The following is a 26626-nucleotide window of genomic DNA, read 5'->3' on the forward strand; positions in this document are numbered from 1 at the left end:
ACATGAGAAATACGAGATTTAGTGAGATTTATGAGCCATGCACTAGCGCCACCTAGCGGACGTGGTCATGAACTACAAGTTTATCTCATTATTTCTCATATTTCTCACTCAGCCCCAAGTGAGATGATTGATATATATCATTAAATCTCACTAAATCTCACTCAGTGATATATATCACTTATAACCCTGCTTTTATGGCTTGTTAAACACGCTCCTTTGTTCAATTACACAATGCAAAAATGATTGCACAACATCTTTTCCTAGTGCCACGCACGGATTCGTTTGTTAACTACCTGCAACCCATGCATAATCAAGTTACATACATATATTCCGCCTTGATTCCCGGTGACAACAAAGCTCGCGCAAGGCCAATAGTCCAGACGAGAAATAAAGAAATACAAGGATATATCCAAACATAATAAAATTTCTCAGTCCAACAACATCGTTTTCAAATTCTGGCGACTTCTTCGGCGGCCAGTGAATAAGTGCTCGGTGCAAATCAGTTCCAAGGTAGGACTTATTGGTGTAAAAGCTACTTGGATGTAGTAGCCCCCGATCAGAAAAACGGTGCTGCCACCAGTAATATATCCCAGATTCTTGCAAGCCTTTAAACCCAGGAGATAAGATTCTACCAACCAAAGTGCTGCTTGCAATGTACAAATATCTTGCAGTATATATACCCGAACTCCAGTATGAAATAGGGAAATATGCATTATTAATTGCCAAAAGTTTAATTAGGGCGTCGCATGCAACCTCTTCGTCCATTAGCACAAAAATTTCAGGATTTGGCTTGTACCCATTGTGAGTCTTTATCGGGTGCTTGTTGCTAACATTAAATGCGAAATCATACCACGAGGATAGTAAAAAGTTTGTGCGATCGTTTATATTTTTAAGGATGTTGTAAATGTTTGAATTATTAACATCCACGATTAGTCGCGTTTCAATTTCGTCTGTGAGAAAAGAGGTAAACTCTTTTGTAGGATATGTAAAACTATGGACTTCCCTTCCTGTGGTTACAATTGGGATAGAGGAAAATGCGATGCTATTTAAATCGCTAATCATATCTGGTAAAATCTTGTAATTTCGAATTTTTTCAATACATACCCTTGGTCAGAAAATCTTCGAAAATATTGAAAATTTCAAAAAAGTTGAGTCTGCTATTGGATATGATAGAGCAACTATCTGGGATCACAAAAATGTAAATTTTTTGAAAATCTGACCAAAACTCGATTTTTGGCGAGGATTTTAGTGCGGCAACTCTGGGGGTTTGGGCGCCTTTGAGGGGGTGTGGCGGGCGTAAATGGGCTCATGGAGTCTAACCCTCCTTCACTTTTTCTACACTCATGTAGTACTACAACATATCTAAAGGAGATCGAAATCGGGGCCCGACAAGTAGTGACCTTCTACTCCTAAATATGTAAAGTCATCCTCACTTTTAGGGACAGTGCACTACGCATGTCGTCCATTTAGGTTGGACTGATTAAGTCAAAGCGATACAAGACATCTTTCTAATGGAAATTACATTATGTATGGAAAAGCTTATTATTTATGCGGGGATAAACTCACCCTATCCTTAATGCACGGACCCCAGTGCGACTTGTTTTTGCACAGGTTAGCACTGACGTCTGTCGTTGTACGGCACAACAACAAACACAAAAACAACGTTTTAAATTGCAAATTAATCTGGATGTGTAATTCGCTAGGGTATCGTGCGTAAAATATTTTTTGAAACTATATACATATTCCCCTTCGCAGTGTTCTATGTAATTAATTTCAAAAAGAAGGATAGGAAAGTGCATTTTCATTCGGAACAGTCCAAAACGGATGAAATCCTTTATGCACGGTCCCCTCGTTACGATTTGATTGCTCGTCACAAACACTCTTATTTTCCGAGAAGGACAGTTTTTCAGGGTAAAAGCGTGCGTAATTGACATTTTCGACGTATTTATAAGGTACCCGAAGATGGGTAGCCTCGGTATAAAAAGAATTTCCACCATGAAATGAAAATCATAAGCAATTCAATTTTATATTTACAGGTTCAAGGAAACTTTGCGGTGGAAATCATACTTTTTTTAAAGAAATCGAAATACTAAGGTACCCATTTTTATAATATACGTAGTTTAAACATTCACAGAATTCTACCGCTTAACAGATATTATCCTTTTTCAATATTTTTTGCTGAAGCATAAATTCGTAATGTTTCTGAATAGGTGATGTTCTTTATTTGAGATTTTTTCATAATTCAAAATTGGCGAGCAATATTTTTCCGTTGAATGAATTTCCGTATTTTGGTCACATGTGGAAGAAATTTTATATCTTTATTCACCTAAAGTAAAACAAAAAATTCTACTATTTCCGGGTTTTTGGCTTGATGCAAAACATTCAAAAACTAAAAAATATAGAATTCCTTTTGTGAAAAATCATTTTTGTTATTTTCAGAAATGCAGTCGTCTCGAATTCTTCTCCTTTGTGCCATTGCCCTCGTGGTCGTCGTGTCCGTAACGGAGAGTCAAATCGGGAGCACGGGGTGCAGTCGGAAGTGGGCGCCGGCTGGGTGGTGTTGGCGCTACTGTTCGGGATCTTCGGGGAGCTGGTGTTACACGGGGAAACAGGGGCCATGTGAGACGGCCTCTTGCACGGGGGGATCCTGCTCTGGAATTAGTTGTCAGGGTGCCGCTGCCGGATGTGTCGGCTATTGTTGATAGTAACTCCCGCCATTTATATTATAAGCTGGAAATGTCTGTCTGCAACTGAAGTGAAAGTAATTTTCCATGACGGAAGTGAAAATAGAGAAAGTTGAGTTTCAAATGGCGCGAAAATTCAAAATAAATTCAAGATTAAAAAATTAAGTCTGTCATTTCCGTTCCTTACAAATATTTGTATCTTATAATTGTCCCTCACTCGGCGGGAGACGGGATTATACACTAGTTTGTATAAATTTAGATTCATTGACGTTTTGCCAATTTAACCGTGACCAATTTTTAACAAATATGCCAATTTAATACTTATTTGATAACACATTTATTAATAAAGTTCATTCATAAGACGAATAATTTTAAAAGGTAGAGCTGTCAAGTATTTTTTTTGTATTCTAGCAATATTAATAAACCATTATCGTCTACGAAACAAACATATTTTGAAATGGATGAAGTGAACATAAGTGTTAAGTCAAAATGGTCCAATTCCCTCATGGAAGACCTTTGCATAACTGGAAAATAAAATATAAAAAAGAGAATTATTCATGAAATTAGTGCATAAAAGCTTGAAATCAATACTGGATTACATACATCGGCAAATCGTTTCGTAAGACATTTGGTAAAGGGCTCGTATTCCTTGCAGTCTGGATCTACCCCAATGTTTGTCCCTGTTGTAAAAATCAAAATCACACATACATGTAAGTGTACACTCTTAAAAATAGTTTTACATTTTTATAGTCTGAATTTTATATTTAGTAAACTATAATGGATCCAGGGTAAACTTTACTCCTCATCGACTTAATTTTACCCTGGATTTAGTTTGCTTTACTTAATATAAAATTCGGACTGGATTTACTGTTCGAAATGGTAACACAATTTTTAAGAGTATGTAATCAGACTCAATAAATTACTATGCGAGTTATTATTTATTCGTTACCTTCAAAGAGCTCAAAGCAGGGAAAAAATGTTTCATTGGATCGTACAACCAGGGATGGTGGAAAGTGATCGATGAGATAAGAATTGTAATTTGTGATTGAAAGGTGACCATCCTCCTGAATTAAGCCTTCCTTTGTCAAAACGCATTTCATCGTGCACTGGAAATAAATGTTAACAAATTTTAATGTTTTAAATAAATCTTACATGAATTATTTGAAAGTACAAAATAGAATATACAATTTATTCTATCTCCATACACTCTAAAAAAATGAAGAGTAAATGCAATCTAAATTCTAAATTTGTTCGGTATGTAAATGAAACTAAATTCAGATTAACGCAAACCTGATAAAGCCCAAACTTTTCTCTAGGCTTCGTGAAATTTACTTAATTTAGAATTTAGATTACATTTACATTTTCAAAAGGATAACATTATTTTTAAGAGTGTAAATGTACCGTTGATTTTTGCGTCTTTTCTCTCCCACCCTTCCATCCCAGTTCTTTCGTACAGACTCCGATCTGTCTCAGCTCCAGTTTATTAAGGTCGGTCCAAACCGTTCGGCATTTCCGTTCTGGGGGTGGCTCGGTGGAGACAATCTGATAAAAAAAATTCGAAATTTGTATGCATGCCCTTGTAATTAGTCAAGATTTTGAAATTAGCACATTACAAATATTTTTACCTACCGAAATTGCAAAAACCAAAACCACAGTCAACTTGAGATTCGTCATTTTAAAGATTTTAATTATTTCGTCAAAATTATTAAGAGATACACCTGCACAACTTGAGCTACGCTGACCAAGTGCTTCTGCTGCAATGAAGAATCTCCTTGAATAGTTTGCGCATTATATAATTTTTGCAGTGGGGTAGGTCTACTGGAGTGGATTTATGTAACAGGTTTAGATTGACTGCAAGCAAGATATGAATCTCGTACATATTTATGTATATAAAACTTCCAATGGCCCGACTCAGGCATTTTTCCGACAACATTTTGACATGCATCGCGAAAACTACCGATGCGTATTATAGTTATTGTTTTTTCACGTGCACGAAATTACGCAAATTTTAAAGCATCAAAATCGTTGCATCTCGAAAAAACGAAATTTAATTGTAATAAATACTAATTAGACAGACGGACATCGAGGTTTCATATGCCCTGTTTCGGGAAACTCATAAATGTACAGGAAAATTCCACCTTAAATACAGAAAGGACAAATTGCGTCATTGCTACTAAACTTAAGGTTGATTTGCGTTTGGGTACAAAATATATACGTATTTGCATATTTTTCAGTTAATGAAAAGTACATACTTCTAAACTACCAATGTATTAAAAATATGATTTAGTCACGTATCTACCCCACATTGGTATTGATTCGGTAATAAGTTCCCATCGGATTTAGTAGTAGTTTGCTTCTTACAGTGGGGATTGAAACCGTGTTCACTCCAGATTATTTTTTTGCCATGTTAGAGACTGTGCAGAAAGCATGTGAGTCACATGATGTGACAGGTTGGCACTTGCACAAATGCGAAAAATTCAGCAAGGTTTGTGCAGTCCGCAGTAACGCACAACTTCTTTGTCACAAGCGCAAATTACGCAGCGTATTCGCAAACTTGCGGCGTCAAGAGTGTGCAGAATTTTTCGAATCTGCGCAAGCGCCGCACTAATTTTTTTTTCTAAAGAGTTACCCTTTCGAACTATTTAACCTAGTCAAAAAATATTCTGGGATGAATATGGTTTGCGTCCACATTTTGAATTTTTTACTACTACACGGTAGTGCTTGTTATTAATGGGGGCGATAGAGTCAAATATGTAAATATGTACTCGGGTCAGAAATGATTTAATACCAGTTTTCTAAGAGTGCATGGCTGTCACGTTTTTACAAATAAACCAGTTTTATCAGCCTTTAGTGAGCTTTTCTTTCTAATCTGACGATTTAAGGAGTCGAACTGACCCAACTTCTCCAAGATTATTGTGAAGGTCAGCTCTTATTTCGGCAGCAGAGTTACATACATTGTTAATTCAATCAGTCAATCAATTTATTAAATGACATGTGGCCTTTGGCCCTCATCATACATAGAAAAATATTGCATTACATTTAAGATTTAAGGTATTTCGCTAAAATAATTACATGGGTCGAAAAGTTTAAAAATGTTTACAAATGTGATTAATATATTTGTATAGAATTATGTGTTATTATAGGTAATTCTCGTTATACATACATAGCGTGGAAAGATGTAGACGAACTAGATAAGAATTTGCGTAAGAATTGTTGTACGATAGGTTTAGTTATATTACACTTGAAGAATATTTAAGTGGTGAACAGTGGATACATTGTTAATTTGTAACGAGGGTATGAATTGTCCAGATCTTGCATATTTAAGGAAAATGGGTGAGTGGTTTTGGGTCGCTTATCTTACTCGTGTGAACCCTAAGATGGCTCAGATAAGGAAGAAGTTTTCTAAAACGAAAGCTTTTTGAGTCCGTAATCATTTGCAACAGATTGACGTCTTTTCCTTTTTCAAACATTCATAACCAATATGAAAATTTTAGGCTTCAAAAAGATTTAAAAAAATGACTTTTATAATTTCAACTCTGAACAAAATAGGTGTTTAATTTTTGACAAATTTTTAAAAAACGTGCCGGACAACATTTTAAAAAATCAGAATTTTGGGGTACAAATTTATTTAAAAATCCACCACAACCGAATATATTCTAGGAAACTCGAAAATATGAGTCCGCTTATTTCTGAGCGTGAACAATTTTCAAAATTAGTTATTACATTATTTATTATAAAAATTTACATGGTAAACATGCCTATCGGTGTGAGGAAATGAACAAATTTATCAAGAGAAGCTCTCCGTACACAGAATTACTTAAACAATTTAAGTTAACAAGTACGCTGTAAATTGGACGATGCATCTCACAATACATACCAAAATTTTCCATTTCACTGTCATTGTCAAAAATCAGCAATCAATCATTTTCAATAAACTGCATCACAATTCAAACCATCTACTTGACAGACATGCAGTAAAATATGTAATGCTTACACTTCAAACTCATCATTGGATATGATAATTTAAAAAAATTACACAGCAATTAAATCCACGTGCCGGGATAAATTTTTAAATCCAAAAGGAACATGCCATCCAACTTTTTATTTCGTATAGAGTCATAATCACGTGGAACGTCCATGTATTACGTCATAATAAAAGCGAATATGTGGTTCTGGGTAGCATACCTTGCCTGTGCTGAGCTTAAGGTTCCCATGGATGACGCGTTGGCGCGTAATCTCACTCTGCCCCTATCCAATGTATTTAAATGCAATTTCTAAAATCGGATCAACTCCATGAGTGTTGAGATAAATGCAACTTATGATATTTTAATGTAAAGCTAATTTTTGGTACTATTATCTCAAAACTAATGGAGTTGATCCGATTTTAGAAATTGCATTTAAATACATTGGATAGGGGCAGAGTGAGATTATGCGCCAACGCGTCATCCATGGGAACCTTAACCTGAATAGTGTGGGGAAGGCATGCGTGGGTGGTTAAAAAAATGACATGATTTATGCACGTTCCAGCTCGAAATTATTCCACATACGAGAAATATTTAATGTGCTTAAATTATAATTCAGTTATCCATCATTATGATTCTAGTGGCGAACTCATCTCCAATAAAATGCTTGATTTGTCATTCTTAATCTTCACACATGATCTGAATCTTGGAATTTGCAAATTATAATGGCTCCCATGACTTATCTTTTTCTCGTTTGTTCCTTGATTTTCGCAGTTTCTGGGGCAAGTATAAAAATACTCTAAATTTTTATCAGAATGAAAAACTTATTTACATTTTTAGGGCATTTATTGAAAGTTGGCACTGGGAACTCGTAATGAATATACCTTAGCATGCGAATTTCGTAGTGTAAAATAATTTTGCGAAAAATTCGAGCTATGTATGTAACTACATAGAAAAACATTTTCAGAATTGAATTATCAAGCCAATTTTTTTGTAAACTGTTTGCTCTTTGTTAATTTTACTGACGTAATGAAAACCCATATTATAAAATTAGGCAGACGAAAATTGCAGCCTTACTGAGGAATTGATCAAACTGGGGAAGGATGCCTTTAAGGTTACAGTTTCGACAAGTTTTGGAAAACAATGTTTACCTTTTTAAATTGTTATTGTCAAATTTGACAGATGTTTTTTCCAGACCAACCGTTCCTAACGTGCCTCCTGGTAAAAAAAATTGGAAACTGGTTTCATATTTTTTTTTCAAAATAGCATTTATGCATAAATATTTATATGACGCCTAGGATGGACCGTGTGATCCAGAAAAATTCAAGTTCCCCGAGGTATCTACATACATATGCAAAACTAACTGTTTACATACATACATATTTATACGATTTGGTAGTTTGTCTAAATTACTTTTTGTTAGGCCAAAGCGTGTAAAGCTGCTGTTCGTGATGGTCCCCTTTTAAAGGACTTAAACATAACAGCGTCGGATAGGTTTCTGGAAAATTTTCTATATTCCGGTGGAGTTGACGCGGAGGCAAGTTACTTTCATAAGAAGGACAACCTAATTTCTTCTAGAATTACAGGACCAACAATTTTTGTGTTAATACATATACATATGTAAATTAATAGTGTTATCTTGTATTTAGGAGATCTGTTTGAATCTCAGAACTGAAGGGGATAAACTACTCGCAATGATTAAAAAGGTGCTAATTTTATTCATCGCCAAAATTACTAAAGATTTTTTTACCATTTATCCACCCAACAATATCCAGAATCAAGATGAAGGAGCAGGGTCTTTGATATCCAAACTATGTTTAAAAGACCCAACGAGTTGCCAAAACATGGAGCAGATACCGAAAGAAGTCGAAGATTTTATTTTGGTAAAGGATCCTGTAAAATTATGTAGTGCATCAATATATTTATTAGGCCAACGATTATTTTAACAGAAAAATGTGGGTGCACCGTTCAGGGATTTGATTAAAATTGTCAAGAATATCGCTAAGGTAAGCCATATTTAAAATCAACAAATTTTTTCTACATAAATATTGATTGAGTGCCAATTTATATAATGGTCCAACGGAATTGTACTTTATCCCAACCAAAATTAATTATTCTCCTAATCGTAAAAAGTCAAATCCATTTATTTATAATGCTCAATGATTTACATAGTTGGATTTTCAAGTAAGCAATATAGATTTTTTACAGCGTTTCGGGTGCAAGTAACCACCTGCAAGAAATAACCGCAAGAAATTGGTTTCTTTCAGCTATTTTTACCCGCTAGAAATGCAAAGTGCAAGAAACTCATTCCCGCCGCCATAGTTCTGAAAGCGCGTCGCTAGATGGCGCTGTGTTTCTTGCACTTTCTTGCATTTCTTGCACCTTGCGTTTCTTGTCTTTCTTGCTTTGCAGTGCAAAAAATGAGAAAAACCCGCAAGAAACGAAACACTGATTTATTACAACTATTTTCGCGCACTCCTGAATTTTATTCATGCTTTATTTTAAAGCCCTCAGGAACAAAGAGTGCAATGATTTGGTAGGAGTGTTGTATTATTTTGGTTGGGTTAAAAAATTAAGCCGATTGGAAATACCATTATTTAAGATGTCATTATTTTGGTTAGGGGGAAATAATATTTTTGTTGTTGGGGGTACAAAATAAACCCGTATTTATTAACTGTTAATGTTTTTCATAATTTAGAGCAAATCGGTGCCCTTTGCAACAGCGATGGGTCAAGTAATCGAATCATTCTTTGGAGGAGGACAGCTTGGCAAAAATGTTTCGAAATGTGTCAATGAAATCATTACAATTGCTACGAAAACAGGCAAATCACTTTTAGGCTGACGAGAAATCGAGCCATTTTAGCTTTGAAAACTTGGTAAACGACTCGAATGTTATATCGACGTCCAATTCTTTGTACTTTTAAGTGGTGTTTATGCTTCACGTCACCGTCACGTCCTCATCCAAATCCGAATTTTTGATTGGTTAAAATTTTTAATTGTCGTAGTGATAATTTCACTCAGCCAATCACAAAATCGGATTTGGAGGAGGACGTGACGGTGACGTGAAGCATAAACGCACCTTTAGTACAACCTGCACTGCATAACTAGACACATATGTAAAATAATTAGTAACCAAATTTGTGAAATGATAAAAACTTACAAAGTTCAAGAAACCTGATATCTTCCAAAAATAAATAAATATTTAATTCTCAAATAGAAGTAAACATATTTTATAATAAGTTTCTTTATTGCATCCTCACACTAATTTTGATAAGGTTAGGTAATGAGGAAGTTTGACAAGGGAAATATGTACGTGTTGGGGGGCTGGGTCAAAATACCCTTACTAACGCAGGGTCAAATAACCTCAACATAAATATTGACTTGGTCACACCCCAAAATTTGAATTCTTGGCACACCCAAAAAGGTTGCGTTAGTCAAATAAATTCATAAATTCCAACTCCAATACCGAAATATCGATATTACGTAACGTGTCCTTATTAAAAGGGAAGTTCTTCATGAAAAGCTTTTCTTTCCTTTCAATTTCCACACCACTTCAGTTACTTGATTTTTTTAGTGTGAGGATCTGCGAGTAACTTGATGCACCGTGAGTGCAGACCTGTTGGGATAGCATGTCCCAGTCCAGTGTGCATTACATTTTCTCCAGGACATGAGCAGACTACACAGTTTGCCAACTTTATTACTGACCAGAATTGTATACTCGACTATTGACTACACACATCTTTTCTTTTGAGATATTACTGATTCCACATTAGTGACATGTATGCAGCACATTCATCAGTGAACAAGACTGGTAGCCTACTACCACGTACTTACGTATGCCATTTACTCGGAGCTGTGTAAATCGATAAGTCCAAACTGGCCGTGGGGACGCTCAAATTATACCATTGCTCGTCTCCTTGTTACATACCTTGTCCTGCTGGAGAACCGGTTCCTCCTCCACTAAATAACAATTCCATTCTCTCCACATTTGCATATGGTCATGCTTAGAGAAATATTCAACAAATAGTATGAGACTGGACACACAGCATTTTTATTGCAACTTTTTTTTGCCCAATTCTTCTCATTAAAAGTTGAAGAGTCACTGAGCAAGGACGAAAACGTTGGCTGGATTTCTCTCCCCCGTATTATTGTGGAAACTCTTTGTTTGCACGGACAAGGGGGCCGTACGTAAAGTGCGGGTCTGGATTTTTCCCTAAAATTTTGTCCTGTACACTTCTAAGAATAAGGTTACTTCCTTGAAAAGTAAGCGCATTCTAAAGGGCTGTTCATAAATAATTACGTAATGCGATAGGAGGTAGAGGCTCTAATGATATCGTGCCTATGTTACAAATGTTAAAGCGGGGGGTCTAGAAATTTGTGATTTTTGCGTATATTTCACTTGGGAAGAATTCAACATGTCTATACCCCACCTCAAGTCCGGTACATGATTTTTGCACAAGAAAATCAATTCCCAGGAGTTCGTTGTGAAGTGAAATATGAAGCGAGAAGCATTGTCAAGATCAAGTCAGTCTTGACTTCAAACGTTACCAAGAATGGTGCAAATTTAATGTGTTGTGATTTTCGCCGACATGTGAATTTCTGCTTGTGTATTTATATCAAGAATGGTGCAAAATTAATATGTACATCATTTGCGAATATGTGAATTTCTTCATATAAAATGTAATTTCTTTCACGAAAAGTTTTTTATTATGTATTTGCAAGTCAAGTGTGTTAGTCAACTTTATGTAAATATAAACGACAACCGGGGAAACCTTATTGAGAAATTTTATAAGAATTTTGGAAAAAATGTCAAATCAGAATTTCGCCATGAAACGACGCCGTTATCAGTGGAAAGCTGCCATTTTAGTGCTTATCATGGTCGGAATTTTAAAAGAATTCCGTCCTTCGGCACCATTCCTTGTCGATTATGCCGTCGACCATAAAAACTTCACGGGAGAACAGGTAATTTATTTACATTTTTTAAATTAATTATTAATTGTTTCTTAATTTTCGAATTTTTTAACAATGTTTTCATACCCACGTATTCCATAACCCGGTTATAAATATGTATGCAGGCGTTACAAATTATGTACCCTACCCAATTTTATTATCATGCAATTTTAATGTAGTTAATTCGTTTCACTTAATTTAATTAAGTAGCTAATTATTTAGTGAATTTTAATTTAATTATCCCTTTACTTAAAATTTTAATTAACAATTTTAAAAATTTGAATTTGTGCAAATTTTTATAAAACGTTTCACAATGTATATATTTATATATCCACATACAGCATGAAACGTGAATAAATAAATCTCAATTTTAATAAATTTTAGTCTCTTTCACCTTAAAAACTTCAGAAAGTTACGAAAAGTTGGTACATATATTTAACACTGCAAGAACAGATTAACCTATCACATAATTTTTTAAGTTTCCGAAAATGAAGCGAAGTACGTACAACTAAAATTGAGTTAAAAAAACCTGAACACCTCATTTTTAATTTGTTTTAGATGACCCACGAGGTGCTTCCAGCCACGACGGGGACATCGATAATATCGCTTATCTTCCTCACCATGGTGACGGACGCCTTCTCCTACAAACCCATCATTGTCAACGCGGGGGTGTACAATTGCATCACTTGGGTTATCACAATCTGGGGTTTCTACAGCGTCAATTTGGCACGGGTACCAATCCCATTTATTTTTATGCAAAGCTATTCTTCAAGACATTCCCTCTTAAAAATAATGTTTCCCTTATCTATATTATAATTTCGAAAAGTCCGTCCCGTGAAATTTTCCGTGACATCCCAGCATTCTGATTGGTTGCCAGCTTTCTCAATCCGCCAATCGCAGCACGCATGTATTTTCGGGTACAATTTATGTAGCTTACAACCGATGTTACAATCGATGTTACAATCGATGTTACAATCGATGTTACAACCTGTGTTACAATTTATTTTCAAGCAAATAACTTCGCAACGTAAAACATTAGCTTAGAAACGTACAAAAAATCCATCATCAACGCCTTGAAAATTCCTTCGTAATACAAAATTTCCTTAGCAACGATAAAAAATTCCTTTGCAACGTTAAAAAAAATTCCTTAGCAACGTTAAAAAAATTCCTTAGCAACGTTAAAAAAATTCCTTAGCAGCGATAAAAAATTCCTTAGCAACGTTAAAAAAATTCCACAGCAACGTTAAGAAAATTCCTTAGCAACGATAAAAAATTACTTAGCAACGTTAAAAAAATTCCTTAGCAACGATAAAAAATTCCTCAGCAACGTTAAAAAAATTCCATAGCAACGTTAAGAAAATTCCTTCGCAACGTTAAAAAAAATTCCTTAGCAACGTTAAAAAAATTCCTTAGCAACGTTAAAAAAAATTCCTTAGCAACGTTAAAAAAATTCCTTAGCAACGTTAAAAAAATTCCTTCGCAACGTTAAAAAAAATTCCTTAGCAACGTTAAGAAAATTCCTTAGCAACGTTAAGAAAATTCCTTAGCAACGATAAAAAATTACTTAGCAACGTTAAAAAATTCCTTAGCAACGTTAAGAAAATTCCTTAGCAACGATAAAAAATTACTTAGCAACGTTAAAAAAATTCCTTAGCACCGTTAAAAAAATACCTTAGCAACGTTAAAAAAATTATTTAGCAACGTTAGAAAAATTCCTTAGCAACGTTAAAAAAAATTCCTTAGCAACGATAAAAAATTCCTTAGCAACGTTAAAAAAAATTCCTTAGCAGCGATAAAAAATTCCTTAGCAACGTTAAAAAAATTCCACAGCAACGTTAAGAAAATTCCTTAGCAACGTTAAAAAAATTCCTTAGCAACGTTAAAAAAATTCCTTAGCAGCGATAAAAAATTCCTTAGCAACGTTAAAAAAATTCCACAGCAACGTTAAGAAAATTCCTTAGCAACGTTAAAAAAATTCCTTAGCAACGTTAAGAAAATTCCTTAGCAACGATAAAAAATTACTTAGCAACGTTAAAAAAATTCCTTAGCAACGATAAAAAATTCCTCAGCAACGTTAAAAAAATTCCATAGCAACGTTAAGAAAATTCCTTAGCAACGTTAAAAAAAATTCCTTAGCAACGTTAAAAAAATTCCTTAGCAACGTTAAAAAAATTCCTTCGCAACGTTAAAAAAAATTCCTTCGCAACGTTAAAAAAAATTCCTTAGCAACGTTAAGAAAATTCCTTAGCAACGTTAAGAAAATTCCTTAGCAACGTTAAAAAATTCCTTAGCAACGTTAAGAAAATTCCTTAGCAACGATAAAAAATTACTTAGCAACGTTAAAAAAATTCCTTAGCACCGTTAAAAAAATACCTTAGCAACGTTAAAAAAATTATTTAGCAACGTTAGAAAAATTCCTTAGCAACGATAAAAAATTCCATAGCAACGTTAAAAAAAATTCCTTAGCAACGTTAAAAAAATTCCTTAGCAACGATAAAAAATTCCTTAGCAACGTTAAAAAAATTCCACAGCAACGTTAAGAAAATTCCTTAGCAACGTTAAGAAAATTCCTTAGCAACGATAAAAAAATACTTAGCAACGTTAAACAAATTCCTTAGCAACGTTAAAAAAATACCTTAGCAACGTTAAAAAAATTCCATAGCAACGTTAAGAAAATTCCTTCGCAACGTTAAAAAAATTCCTTAGCAACGTTAAAAAAATTCCTTAGCAACGATAAAAAATTCCTTAGCAACGATAAAAAATTCCTTAGCAACGTTAAAAAATTATTTAGTAAGGTTAAAAAAATTCCGTAGAAGGGTCGGCAACCAATCAGAATGCAGGTTTGCCGTAGAGTTTTTGTAGGTTTAATATATTTAGATGTGGTATGTTTCTTCTGGAACTATAATTTCGATACAGATTAATACATCACATTATATAATGCTTGCATCTAATGATTTACGTTTGTTGGCTTAAAACTTTAATTGTGGACCGTCTTTAAGACGGGCTTATAGGCTAGTTTTAAATAAACTCTGAATTTTCTTACACATTTATGATTTCATGATGGAAAAGATATCATGCACAAACCTAATCCAAAATGATATAATTGTGCTTGATTGTACAATATATTCTTAAATTAAGCTTTCTATAGATCAAGTTTTAAGGTAAATAATGTTCAATCCAGGATATACAGATATATGCATAAATTTAACTATGTGGCGAGCCATTTTATTAAGGGGATTAACCTGATATTTAAGTAGGGGTTAAAAAGTGAACTCTTTTGTGGCAAATATCAGTCGGAGCGCAATTCCCCAATGTTGGGGGAGGTGGTGGTCGTTAATGGCACCCCTTTACTTAGCACGCAATTCAGAGTGCATCTACATGCACACTTTTAAAACTGGTAGCATTTTTTTGAGAGTGCAATTTATTATAATTTTTTAAAAAGTTTTTACACTTGCGTTTGTTGCAAGTGCAAAAATAACTCGTCACACTTGACACAAAATAAGGATACATAAATTGGTGTAGTGACATTCCCTAAAATTTTCTCGATAAAGTGTTAAAAAATTAAATTTATGAATCTTTGATTTCCAGCTGCGTCAAATTTTCTACGCCATTTCCACCACTTCTACTGACGTCGCTTATTTCACCTACATGTACGCCAACATTGAGAAAAGTGACTACAAACGGGTCACATCCTACACGCATTCGGCCGTCCATTTTGGCGAGTTCATTTCCGGGTGTGACAGGCCAAGTCCTCATCTCCTTCAACCTCATGGACTTTGAGGAGCTCAATTATCTCAGTTTGGCCGGTGGGGTGGGTGCTGTCTTGTTTTCGATAATGCTCCCACGCGTCCTCAGGGACGTCGAGGAGGAGAAGGCACGCAAAAGCGGTGATCAAAACGATCCGGAACAGCCTATTAATCAAGGTGAAAAAGACGCTGAGAACGATGAGGAAGGTGAGAATTTTCTAAAATTGAATTTATACATTAAGAAACGTAGAATTAATCTTCCATAAGATTCTCAAACCGATTCGACTGAAGAAACCGAATTCAGAGACGGAAATCAAGTACAAGATACGAATTCTTTTTTTGAGGATTCGCGAACTACATTCTATACCCGGTTCGAAACTACACACATAAATATATAATTTTCCAATACCTATATATTGGTAAATAGTTGGAAAAAAATGTTTTGCGAATCCCGCGAACTCAACCCAAGAACATTCATTGAGTTTAGTAGAAACTGAAGTAATTTTTATTGATAAGTTGAAAAGTTTTATTAAAATAAATTTAAGTAACCTGACATTTAATATGATTTGCGAATTGCAAATTTTTTACAAGTTGAAGTTTTAAAAATGCCTATTTAGATAGGCAAATCGGGTTCGGGTCAAACAAGTTTGTATCGAATCGAGCATTCCAAACCCTCAAATCGATCGACTTAAGGCCAGCTTGAGCTAGCGAGTCTCATAAAGCTTCGACCCGACTTACTTCTGAAGTTGCTGCATAATTTTGTAAACGTTGTACAACCATTAATTAATCATTTAATTATTTATCACCGCTAGCCCCATCTTCACTCCCCATTCCGAGGGGGCTCGAGTACAGGAGAAACGTTGGGCTAAAAAAGCGACCCTCAAATATTCAACGGTGGCGCGAAGCCCCCACCCACTGGAAGAACAATCTTCTCTACGCCTATACCAATCGCGACATCGTCAAGTGGTCCGTCTGGTGGGCGACGGCGTACGGGCTCTACATCCAGGTCGACCTTTACGTGGAAGGACTTTGGAAAGAGATTGAGCACCACAGCCATCAAAACGTACGGTGCGGTCCACGCGTCCCATGCAATTATCAGTAAGTTCTGGGAGAATATTTAAGCAATTATTTAGCAGTTTAAAAATTACCAATTAAATTAAACCTTGATGAGTTTGCTAAACTTATTTAGGGAGCGTCTATAAATCACGTGATCGATTTTTGGACAATTTTGACCCCCTCCCCCCCCTTGGTGACCAATGGTGATAAATGCATTACCCCCCCCCCCCCCCCGCGGTCACGTGACAGGCTACACATTAAACCTAAAGTACTGTAAAACGCATAAACCTATTTTCCGCCAAGTGCGATTTTTTGTTCCGGATTTTTTTCGCCAAACTGACGTATTTCGGACAGGACAACACATGGCCCAATCCAATAATAATATTCCTGGGCCTTGTCAAATCCGCAGTTAAATTAAATTTTAATATTATAGAAAGAATTAGTTAATACAAATGAGTAAATACATATTTGTATTAAGTAATTTAACATTCATGACATCTTAAGGACACCTGCATACTCTGATTATCTGAAGAATAATGAGAGTTCTATGAATGTGCACTGAAATTTGGAAGCGTGGTATATATATGCAAACCAGACTCAAGATTGTCAAGTAAAAATTTAAAAATACGCGTGTTACGAATTTAAGATAAAAGAGGTTAACGATTAAGTGAATTACATATTATCAAGTTTATTTACGTTCGAAATTAAAAGAAAAACTTTTCGTGGTATGTCACGTGCCTGCGACAACTACCCCGCCCCCCCCCTTGGTGATAAATCGTGACAAATTTCAGACCCCTCCCCCCTTTGATCGATCACGTTATTTATGGACGCTTTCTTATTCTTAGATAACACGAGTAATTGCATAATTGCATACATAAGCGTGTAATGCCTGTAGAGATACTCGGCGGGAATTGCTGCATGCTTAACGCGGATTAACAGGTCAAGCCGCCTTAATTACGCAGGTCTCTATTCCGGGCTCAACCCCGCTATAGAATGGAATAAATTGGTCCATGTCTCGATCGGTGACTCGTTAAAAGCTAATTTTAGAAAAATTTACGGCTGTGGTAAATATTTTCTGAAAGAAAATTACGTCGGCGACTTTATCAACTCTAACTTAAAATAGCAGACGTAATTCTTTTCTTTCCTTCCAGGTGTCGTTCTCGGTCTAATTATCGGACGGACGAAGAACTGTTGGATCAAGTGGGGTTCTCTCGTCTTCGGCGTGTCCACCGTCCTTCAAGGCGTCGCTTTGTTCGTTATGGCGAAAACGCACGACTTGTACGTCGCATACGGCATGTTCATCCTGTTTCAAGCCTTCTTTCAGGTTTTGGTCATTATTGCAAAGTAAGTATTTTTAATCCGTATCTACATATGAACAAGTAGTTCGTAATTTCTGCAAAATTTCCAACGTCTTTCTGAAAATGTTAAATTCCACAATCTTTCACCAGTCGTGTTTTCGTTTTCCTACACGCAATTATTTATATAGCTCGGCTTGTAGAGCTCACAGTAAGTATTTGCAAAATTCCCAACCTTTGCAAATAAATTACCATTTAAAATTGTATGTCCTCCCTCATACAATAAATTCAATGGTCAGCCGACCTCACGACAAACTTGTTCATCATCCAAAAGTTAAAATAAGCTAAAATACGCTTTTTATAATCACTCGTCCTGTAATAAAACTCATATTGAACAGTGACCAATTTAAATAATTAATAATTTCCAGCATAATTTTCCCTATACAGATCTCAAGTCGCGGAATCTATCCGTGAAAAAAGTGAAGCCTTCATCTTCGGCATGAACACGCTCACGGCGACCCTAATCCATCTCCTTCTCACCATGGCGGTCACCTCGCGGCACGGATTCCACCTCCCAATTCGCGACCAGTACGTCGTCTACGGAGTTTACGCCGTCCTCCTCGGCGTCGGATTCGGTCTCCACGACATTCCAAGCAAGCTATCCAGTAAAACTAGAGCTTGGAGCATCCTTGGGAGAAATAATTTGCACAGAGGCGTAAAAGTTCGGGGGGAAGACGATAAAAATGTTAACGATGAAAACGGCGAGGAAATGCAGACAATTTCCGCAAATATTCCATCCACCATTCCTATGGAAGACTGAAACTTTTTTGCGATAAAGAACTTCTTTAAAAGAAGAGAATTGTATTTTACATATTTATTCTCATATTTACATCACTACTATGAATTAAGTATTAACTCTTCCATAGACATGCATATGTACATACATGCATGCATGTAAATTGGTAATCTCTGATTAAATGAATATTATTACTCATGGGGTTGTACATATTTATATACATACAGACATATAACAATTTCTGTGTCGGGCATAGAAATGCTGAGAAGTTTTGTTAATTACTGTAGCTATTTGACGCAAATAGTTTTTTTAATGAGACGCATATACATAATGTGTATCCACGATAATATCTAATGTAAAATAATGGTTTCTCCACGAACACAGTTCTACATGCACTTGATTGAATAAAAACGCTAAACTCAAATAATTTGACCATACAGAAAACAAAGTTATGTCACGTACACACATCTTCTTATTATTCATTATTTTCGACATTGATAAACAAATTTATATTTAATTACACATCCCATCAGAACTTGTTAAATTGTTGATATAAAAGCAATTGAAATACGAAACAAATTTCATATTTCACTTTACACTCTTGCGAAATTTGTTTCCAAAAATAAGTCGAAGCAATGAAGCATTATTATTTTCTAACATTACTCATTATTTATTTTCGAACTCTTCGAGTTCGAAGTTGTCCGGGTAAGAAAATCTCAAAATCTTTGACTTCAAAATTTCATACTGATTAGGATTTAATATGGAAACTTACATACATTTATTAAAGTTTAAAGTCTTGAATAATATTTAAGGTTTTCCTTCATTCAAAATTCCTTCACTTCGAAATTCAATTTGAATTATTCATTCATTATTCATTCATTCAATGACTAAATCATTAATTCATTTATTGTCCCCTAGGGCAAAAAATGAGTGAATAAAAAACACACTCATTCATTTTGAAATGTTGAATTATGCATTCATTCTTCATTCATTCAATGAATGATTTACTCATTCATTTCGGTATAATTGAATGAATGTGAACAGGTTTTTTTACAGTATAGTATTTTGTATGGTAAATTAATTTTTTCAGACAAGGAAATCCAGTACCCCTTGCCCTACACGGATTTTTACCCATTAATCCCATCTCTCAGTCAATCTTCCACCATTGTTCGAGACTCTTTTCTTCCCTTCAATTTGCTCTACTCGCTCAAACACTCCGTGAAGAAATTGGAAGCAGATTTCAAAAAACATAGAAATGACCACCACGAAAACAATCACCACCTCGTCCTGATAAATCCGTCCAGCCCTCGATACTTGTATCGGGAAGGGATAACCCGACTAAATAACGGATCTAATCCTCTTCCTCTAACATCTATGTACTCTTCAGAAGATCGGGATGCCTCCACGAAACAAATGATGATCCCGACCGACATTTCTTTGCGGGGTGATGGCTCCTCCTGGAAATTCGACGGGTATTTAAGCGGTCTCAATTCGAAATATGAGGTAATTTTTTTAAAGACATTTAAGGCATAATTTTTAAGGCATAATTTTTAAGGAATTTAAATACACGGTGTGCGGAAGACTCCTACCAACGATTCTCCACCCGTGAACTGCAACACATTATCTCCTTGCCGCAATTATCCCCTACCCATGATAACCTACCCGTCATATTTTTTTAGCCAACAAGATAAACATTATTTGACTAATTTTTGAGGTTTTACGTTTTGATTAATTTCCTGAGAATTTATTATTTGACTACTGAGGGTTAATTAAGCTAATTTAACATAATAAATACTTAACCAAAATAGGATAATTAACCTTCAGTAGTCAAATAATAAATTCTCAGGAGATTAATCAAAACATAAAATCTCATAAAAATTAGTCAAATAATAACGTTTATCTTGTTGGCAAGAAAATATCACGGGGAGGAGATAATCGCGGATAGGATATAATGGGTAGCAGTTCATGGGTAGGGGTTCATCGGTAGGAAAGATCCGCAAATTAAATACAGAATGGGCAAGACACATGATATCAAGGGTACTATTCATAGATAATCCTTCCCCAAAACTGGTTGTAATGCCAAGCAATAAATTATAATCTCCAGAAGTATTTCCAGATTTTATTTTGGAGAATTATGGATTTTTTGCCTAGATTTTTATTAATTTTGGGGGATAATTAGAACTCATGTTGTCATATTTCTGAAATATTTGCATATGTACGTCTAAAGATGTTTTATTTATTTATCTGCAGAAAATGTACCACGACTTGGAAAAACTTTTTTCCAAAAGTGTCCCCTTACTCGAGGAAATGTTTGCATCCCTCTTGTCCAAAGATGAGATAAAATTACCGAAAAAGTTGCAGGCAATATTTTCCCTGAAATCTTTAACTCTTCCAAGTACGCAAATCAAGAAAATCGCTGCCAGTAATTGGCACAAAGAAGGCAGGAAAAATGAGAAGATAGTCGCAACAATAATTTACTACTTGGACTTGGACAATATTTCCAAGGCGACTTTATCTTCCCGAGTAAAACGAAGGGATGGCGAGTATACCGATTTTAATCCGATATCCGCAGCCCAAAACAGAATCGTTGTTCTGCCAAATATTTATGAACACAGGGCAGACCCATTTTCTGTCGATGAAGATGGAAAACAAGGACGAAAGCGGACAATCGTCATATTTTTGGTGGACCCAAACGCCCATATTTTATCCACTTCAGAAATTCCAGAACCACAAGATGAGACAGAAATTGGATACCCGGATTTCGAAGAGAGTGATGACGCCGAAGAAACAAAGAGATTCCAGAGATCCCCAAAAGATTGTGATTATCATTACACGATCAATTTGTTTTAAAGAATTATTGATAAATTCAAAATTAACTATGCACAATATACAGTAAATCCAAGAAGTATAGGCAACCCCCCACGCAAGCTAAATAAAATTCGGTATAATTTTGGCATGCATTATCAAAAAGCTTAAACTTGTCGAATTAATTTCGAGACGTATTCCTGTTCTCATTGCGTCAAGGGGAGGTGATCTTCCCAATTTTAGTTCAGCCTGAACTAAAATACTCTTGTTGTAAGCATGACATACATATGTATAAAAACATTGTCTTTACATGATAACGAATTTGGTATCTAATAAATGTGAAACTTGCCATAAAAGTAATTGTTTTCTTTTCTGTTGACGGGATACAAAATCAATTGATTTTTGCCGAAATTATTTTTTTGTGGTCGCTACACATTTGCGCGCTGCATAAACCATCGACTATGACCTTGCCATAATTGATGTATTGATGTCCAAAATATCAAGTTTACGAATATTTTGAGGTAAATAAATGTACGAATTATAAAAATTTTAAAGCTATTTTTGTTTTCCACCGCTTTCGTTTTTATTTGTATCACTGATTAGCCAATAGTTACATAAATAAACCGTAGTAACGTTAGAAGTAGCTCACCCTGTCATAATGATTGAGACAGAACTTTGCACCGAAGGTGCGGAATAAGCCGACAAAATAGATCATAACTCTTGCATATTCTTGCACCCATGGTGAAATAGAAACGTTAGTCGTTTGCACCATTAGTGCAGAATTAGCGACCATCCGGGATCCATAATTTTGAAAACTTGGTCAAAATTGTATGATAATTTCTCCCGGATATTCTGCTCTATTGGTGCGTTTTACGTCCATTCCTCCAATTATTTCGCATCATTTTGTGTTCCCGATTGTTTGATATCAATGGTGCTATTAATTTATTAAAAAATTCGATTCGGTTTGTCTAATACCAATGGTGCGCCTAACTTAATGGTCAAGCGGAGTTTTAATTAGCATCAATTGATACACAAAACTCGTTAACAGACGGACAGACGGACGGACGGACAGACAGACGGACAAGAGGAATTCAATAGCTCTCATGCTACGCAGGGTGAGCTAATAATGTACGTACATGTGTATGGTGGCTTTCAGGTAAATTCATATTTTATTTACATAAATATTTAATATATGGTCTAACATTAAAGAACAAAAAAATTGCTTGGTGAAAATCCACTACTAAATCATGCATTTAACATGTTGAATAATTGATGCAATTTCATATCAAACTCTAAAATAAGTTGCACTCTAACTAATTTCTAGACGAATCGCCACGTAATTTTTTTCTTGCTTCAAGCCGACTGCCGAATCTAGTGTTTTTCTTGATTTGAAAACTAGCTTCAAAAAATTTGTTCATAAAAATATTAATTTTAATTGTTTAGGAATTTGTAGTTAGAGTAGAAATTAGTAATTGTTTTTAGAGTTATGTAGTTTCCCGAATTTGAAATAACCCTATATTCGGGTGGCAAACAAAAAAAGGACAAAACTTTTGGTGCTCGTGAAATTTCAATAATTTCAATCTATTTTTTCGACATTCTGGTTTTGATTATTGCTATTGATGAGTGTCATAATTTTTTTGAATGTGAGTAATAGTTATTTGAATAAAGAGGCAACCTATGTTTCCTTTATTAATTTGCGATTCATAAATATTTCATTGGTGAGAATTTGTCTCCAAATTACTTAGAGTGTACTGATCGATACCTGATACAATTGCACTGCAGTACATAAAACTCAATATTATGCAATATTACTAAATACTCCAACCATATTTTTTTAACATAAATAATCCTTCTGTTATTTCGACACCGTCACCATGTACATTCATTGTTTCCCAACTTTTCACAAAATTTTCATACTCCTCATCATTCTTTTTGAGGTGGTAAAAGCATCAACAATAAATGATGGTTGTATTCTGTACATTCGAGTTGACCAAGGTTATGAAAACAAGCGCTTGGAAGATACATTACTTCTTAAAACTAGTAACCCCAGCAGCCAAAATTCATTGGTTACTTTTAGCCAAAAATTGTCACTACATTCTGCTACATTATTGCCTTTAATTTCCCGACATAACAGTAACCTTGTGGTAACGCTCCTTTCACCCAAGTTATTTATACGGAATGAGAATAGAGTAGATTTTGACTACGAAATCCGAAAGGGTGGATTTGTCCACTTATTGTTACATCTGATTTCCAGACCGGATTTCATCTTTGTTTTAGTCGTTCAAAATAACAAGATTCCACGTGTATTTTGCCTCGACTGTATTAGATTCTCCTTTTCCTTGTACCTCATGGTACTTGAAGCAACTGAATTTAGTTCGTCCGCAAAAATTGAAAACCTCCCAATTCGAAACGTCTACTCGAGACAACTCCAAAAATTCGAACCCATTCAAGACCAACATTTCCTTTTCCGCAATCTCTACAGGACCCCATTATTTCCCACGGACACTGATCACCACAAAATCCCGGTACAAATTAAAATTCCGCCAACCGCGTACCTCGCCAAGTGTCACGTCTTGCTGGATGGACTCCGCGCCCGATACAAGGACAGATCCATTGGTTTATGTGCCAGGTTTGTGGAGGAGGTAGTCTTTCTGGCGAGAACGCTTAACTTTACTACGTACACGGGCTCTGCATATGCCCACATCTCTCTCCACCATTTAACCACGGACATGGCAAGATTCGACTTGGAAACAAGAACCCCCTGGGCCGACGAGGGTCAAATGTTCGTCATATATTGCAGACCGTACTTCCGCCTGCAGACTTCGCTAAGTGTCTGGCTAACCCCGATCGAATTAAATGTATGGATCGGAATGGTCCTGGTTTTCGTAGTTTTTGCTACCGTTTCAAGTTATCCAAACAAAACTAGCAGATTATTAAAGCTTTCCATCTGGGAGAAGTTCACCAATTACGCGACCACCTGGCTATCAGCCTTTTACTTTCTTCTCTCCCTCCTGCTGCGGGAACCAATTAGGTCGTTTTCCTGGGCTCATGTACCATTCGTAGCGGTCATGCTACTCGTCGGCTGGGGATATGAAGGCTGCAGCACAACAATTATTATCGCACCCGCGGCACCCTTCCGGTACGAGAATGTCGGTCAGTTTATAAATTCTTCGCAAAAGGTGGTCCTCTATTCGGCAAATCTTAACCTGCCAGAAGACGTGAATGAGTATGATCCTTTATTCGTTACGGAGTTGAAAAAATTTGGGGTTGCCGGACCAAAAATTTTGAACAGTTCTTTCCATATTATTCGGGGTACGACACATATTTTTCCTAGAATATTCATTCCATGGAAAAATCTGTCAAGTTTAGGCTATTTAGACGGCCGAACTCGAAGCTTCGTTCCGGTTTACATGGAAGCCTTGCAAACAATGATGGATTCACATAAAGTGGAGGAGCAACATGATACCTATAAATGTCTACAATTTCCGTTTGGTCATGCAAAAATGTCTTTTACAAGTTTCAAATTCGCCTTGGCCAGGAAAGCCATGGCTTTGCATAGTTTCTTGTTAGAGAGTGGGATTTCCGGGTATACGGATCGTATCACCTATAATGAGTTCAGGTTGAAGGTGGCCGAAGAGGGAAGGGTGGCAAGGAAAATTATGAAGAATTCTTCTGGGGGAGATCACAAATTCATTCTATTGAAGCATTTGCGTTCAATATTTCAATTGTATTTCGCCTTCTTATCTGTATTGATTGTTGGTTTTGTAGTAGAAAAGTGGGTGTGGTATGGCGATATACTTATTTTTTGTAAGGTTGTAGCAACAAGGATGAAATTTGGCATTAAAAACCTCAAGTTAGTTAAGATTAATAAAGTTATGCAGGAAGATGGAACTAAATTTGATTCTTACTTATGCCAATGAGCAATAAATGAAGATTATTCACTTCAAATTAACAACTAATTAATTAATTACTTTTTAAAATGAGGGGTTTATTTGAATGGGTGTTTTGCACAATGGTGAGGAAGAAAGGTGGCCCAGATTTCTACATTGTCTACATAATAATTAAGTTTTGACTAACATACCCAACTAACAATGAGTACGCATCAAGTGATTCTCTCCGATTTTGACCACAATAATTTTAACTGGTTTACATAGGCACAGTAACAAATGCCCTTATAATATAATATGCACTTTATTGAATCTTTTGTAGCTGATTGTGAACTTCCTAATAAATTTTCCGCAAAAATTAGACCACGGCAACTTTAAGGTGAATGTTTACCCAGTTTCAAAAGTGAAAAAGGATCTGTTCTCAGATTTACATATTATAAAAATTCTTAATATAAGATTAAAATTTGAACTTTTGAAAGTTTTTGAGATACATACTTATACAAATATCGTCGTACTAATTCTAAAAAGGCCTAAGTGCAGAAAATAATAAATTTTAGAAAGGCCTATGTGCAGTCAATGTTTAATTTTAAAAAGGCCTAAGTGCACAATAAAAACTAGAAAAAGGCCTAACTGCAATTCCAAAATTATAAATGGTTAATTAATTATGTAAAATCATACTGTAACCTGAAATGTGAGTATAATATTCGGACGAGGCCAGTCCTGATATAATACTTGAATTTCAAAACCACACCCTCGAGGGGTGTGGTTCTGCTGACCTAAATTTGCTTAATAAAATCCTAGCGTGCAATATGTCGTATTACTCAAATTAATGAGGCAATTCCAAAAAGAATATTACAAATTTGAAAAACACACCCCCAGGGGGTGTGGTCATCGGCATCAAATTTAATTTTAAAAAATCCTGGCATGTGATACTTCATTTTTATCAGCCCAATAAAGCAATCCGAAAGGAATATTGCACATTTGAAAAACACACCCCCAGGGGGTGTGGTCATCGGCATCAAATTTAATTTTAAAAAAGCCTGGCATGTGATACTTCATTTTTATCCGCCAAACAAATCAATCTGAAAAACTTGGTGGTGCGTGGTTCCTGACGCCTAAATAAAGTTAATAACATCCTGTAATATGCCATGCCACTTATCTTTGCCCGATTACGAAATTGTGGCAGAGTCTACAGCAATTGAAGAACCTCCCCTCTGTAGGAGAGTGTTCTTTACACCTACCTACATAAATTTAGCTGAATACAGCCATCGAAGGCATGAAGTGTGTGTTTAAATGTGTAATTAAAACAAGTTCAAAAACAAAACTGCATTTAGAATTATAAACAAGAACTATTTACTATTCCACATCATGACAGTGTTGCGAAGAATGAACAGGGGAAGCAGTTTCGTAGTTTTCAGGAGGAAATGCTTATGAAATTTTATTTC

General features: G+C 35.5%; 5 protein-coding genes and 1 long non-coding RNA gene across 6 annotated transcripts; 5 read left to right on the forward strand and 1 right to left on the reverse strand.

Moving 5' to 3' along the window:
- Window positions 1-1976: 1976 nt before the first annotated feature.
- On the forward strand, window positions 1977-3050 carry LOC110856571. Its single transcript, XR_002548577.2, has 2 exons — window positions 1977-2094; window positions 2440-3050. It is a non-coding gene; the product is annotated as an uncharacterized LOC110856571 (long non-coding RNA).
- Window positions 3005-4474, reverse strand: LOC110856570. Its single transcript, XM_022105055.2, has 5 exons — window positions 4314-4474; window positions 4086-4226; window positions 3634-3790; window positions 3288-3364; window positions 3005-3208 (listed from the first exon to the last, which is right to left on the reverse strand). The coding sequence occupies exons 1-5, from the start codon at window positions 4356-4358 to the stop codon at window positions 3188-3190; spliced, it is 441 nt and encodes a 146-aa protein (XP_021960747.1). The 5' UTR covers window positions 4359-4474; the 3' UTR covers window positions 3005-3187.
- Window positions 4475-7341: 2867 nt separating this feature from the next.
- Window positions 7342-9854, forward strand: LOC110856634. The gene is made up of 9 exons (XM_022105123.2): window positions 7342-7428; window positions 7701-7760; window positions 7829-7867; window positions 7945-7983; window positions 8070-8183; window positions 8296-8352; window positions 8422-8529; window positions 8596-8652; window positions 9345-9854. The coding sequence occupies exons 1-9, from the start codon at window positions 7372-7374 to the stop codon at window positions 9486-9488; spliced, it is 675 nt and encodes a 224-aa protein (XP_021960815.2). The 5' UTR covers window positions 7342-7371; the 3' UTR covers window positions 9489-9854.
- A 1598-nt stretch (window positions 9855-11452) lies between these two features.
- LOC110856460 (folate-like transporter 2) lies at window positions 11453-15823 on the forward strand. Its single transcript, XM_035857073.1, has 6 exons — window positions 11453-11608; window positions 12155-12328; window positions 14735-14757; window positions 15185-15549; window positions 15610-15659; window positions 15770-15823. Exons 1-6 carry the CDS (start codon window positions 11453-11455, stop codon window positions 15821-15823), a joined length of 822 nt encoding a protein of 273 aa, XP_035712966.1.
- A 389-nt stretch (window positions 15824-16212) lies between these two features.
- On the forward strand, window positions 16213-18912 carry LOC118437788 (reduced folate transporter-like). Its single transcript, XM_035857160.1, has 3 exons — window positions 16213-16440; window positions 17550-17742; window positions 18141-18912. The coding sequence occupies exons 2-3, from the start codon at window positions 17657-17659 to the stop codon at window positions 18511-18513; spliced, it is 459 nt and encodes a 152-aa protein (XP_035713053.1). The 5' UTR covers window positions 16213-16440; window positions 17550-17656; the 3' UTR covers window positions 18514-18912.
- A 212-nt stretch (window positions 18913-19124) lies between these two features.
- On the forward strand, window positions 19125-21655 carry LOC118437748. The gene is made up of 3 exons (XM_035857074.1): window positions 19125-19194; window positions 19580-19992; window positions 20740-21655. Exons 1-3 carry the CDS (start codon window positions 19125-19127, stop codon window positions 21337-21339), a joined length of 1083 nt encoding a protein of 360 aa, XP_035712967.1. The 3' UTR covers window positions 21340-21655.
- The last annotated feature ends 4971 nt before the right edge of the window (window positions 21656-26626 follow it).

This window comes from Folsomia candida, unplaced genomic scaffold (assembly GCF_002217175.1).
Source record: "Folsomia candida strain VU population unplaced genomic scaffold, ASM221717v1 Fcan01_Sc016, whole genome shotgun sequence".
Taxonomy (NCBI): Eukaryota; Metazoa; Arthropoda; class Collembola; order Entomobryomorpha; family Isotomidae; genus Folsomia; species Folsomia candida.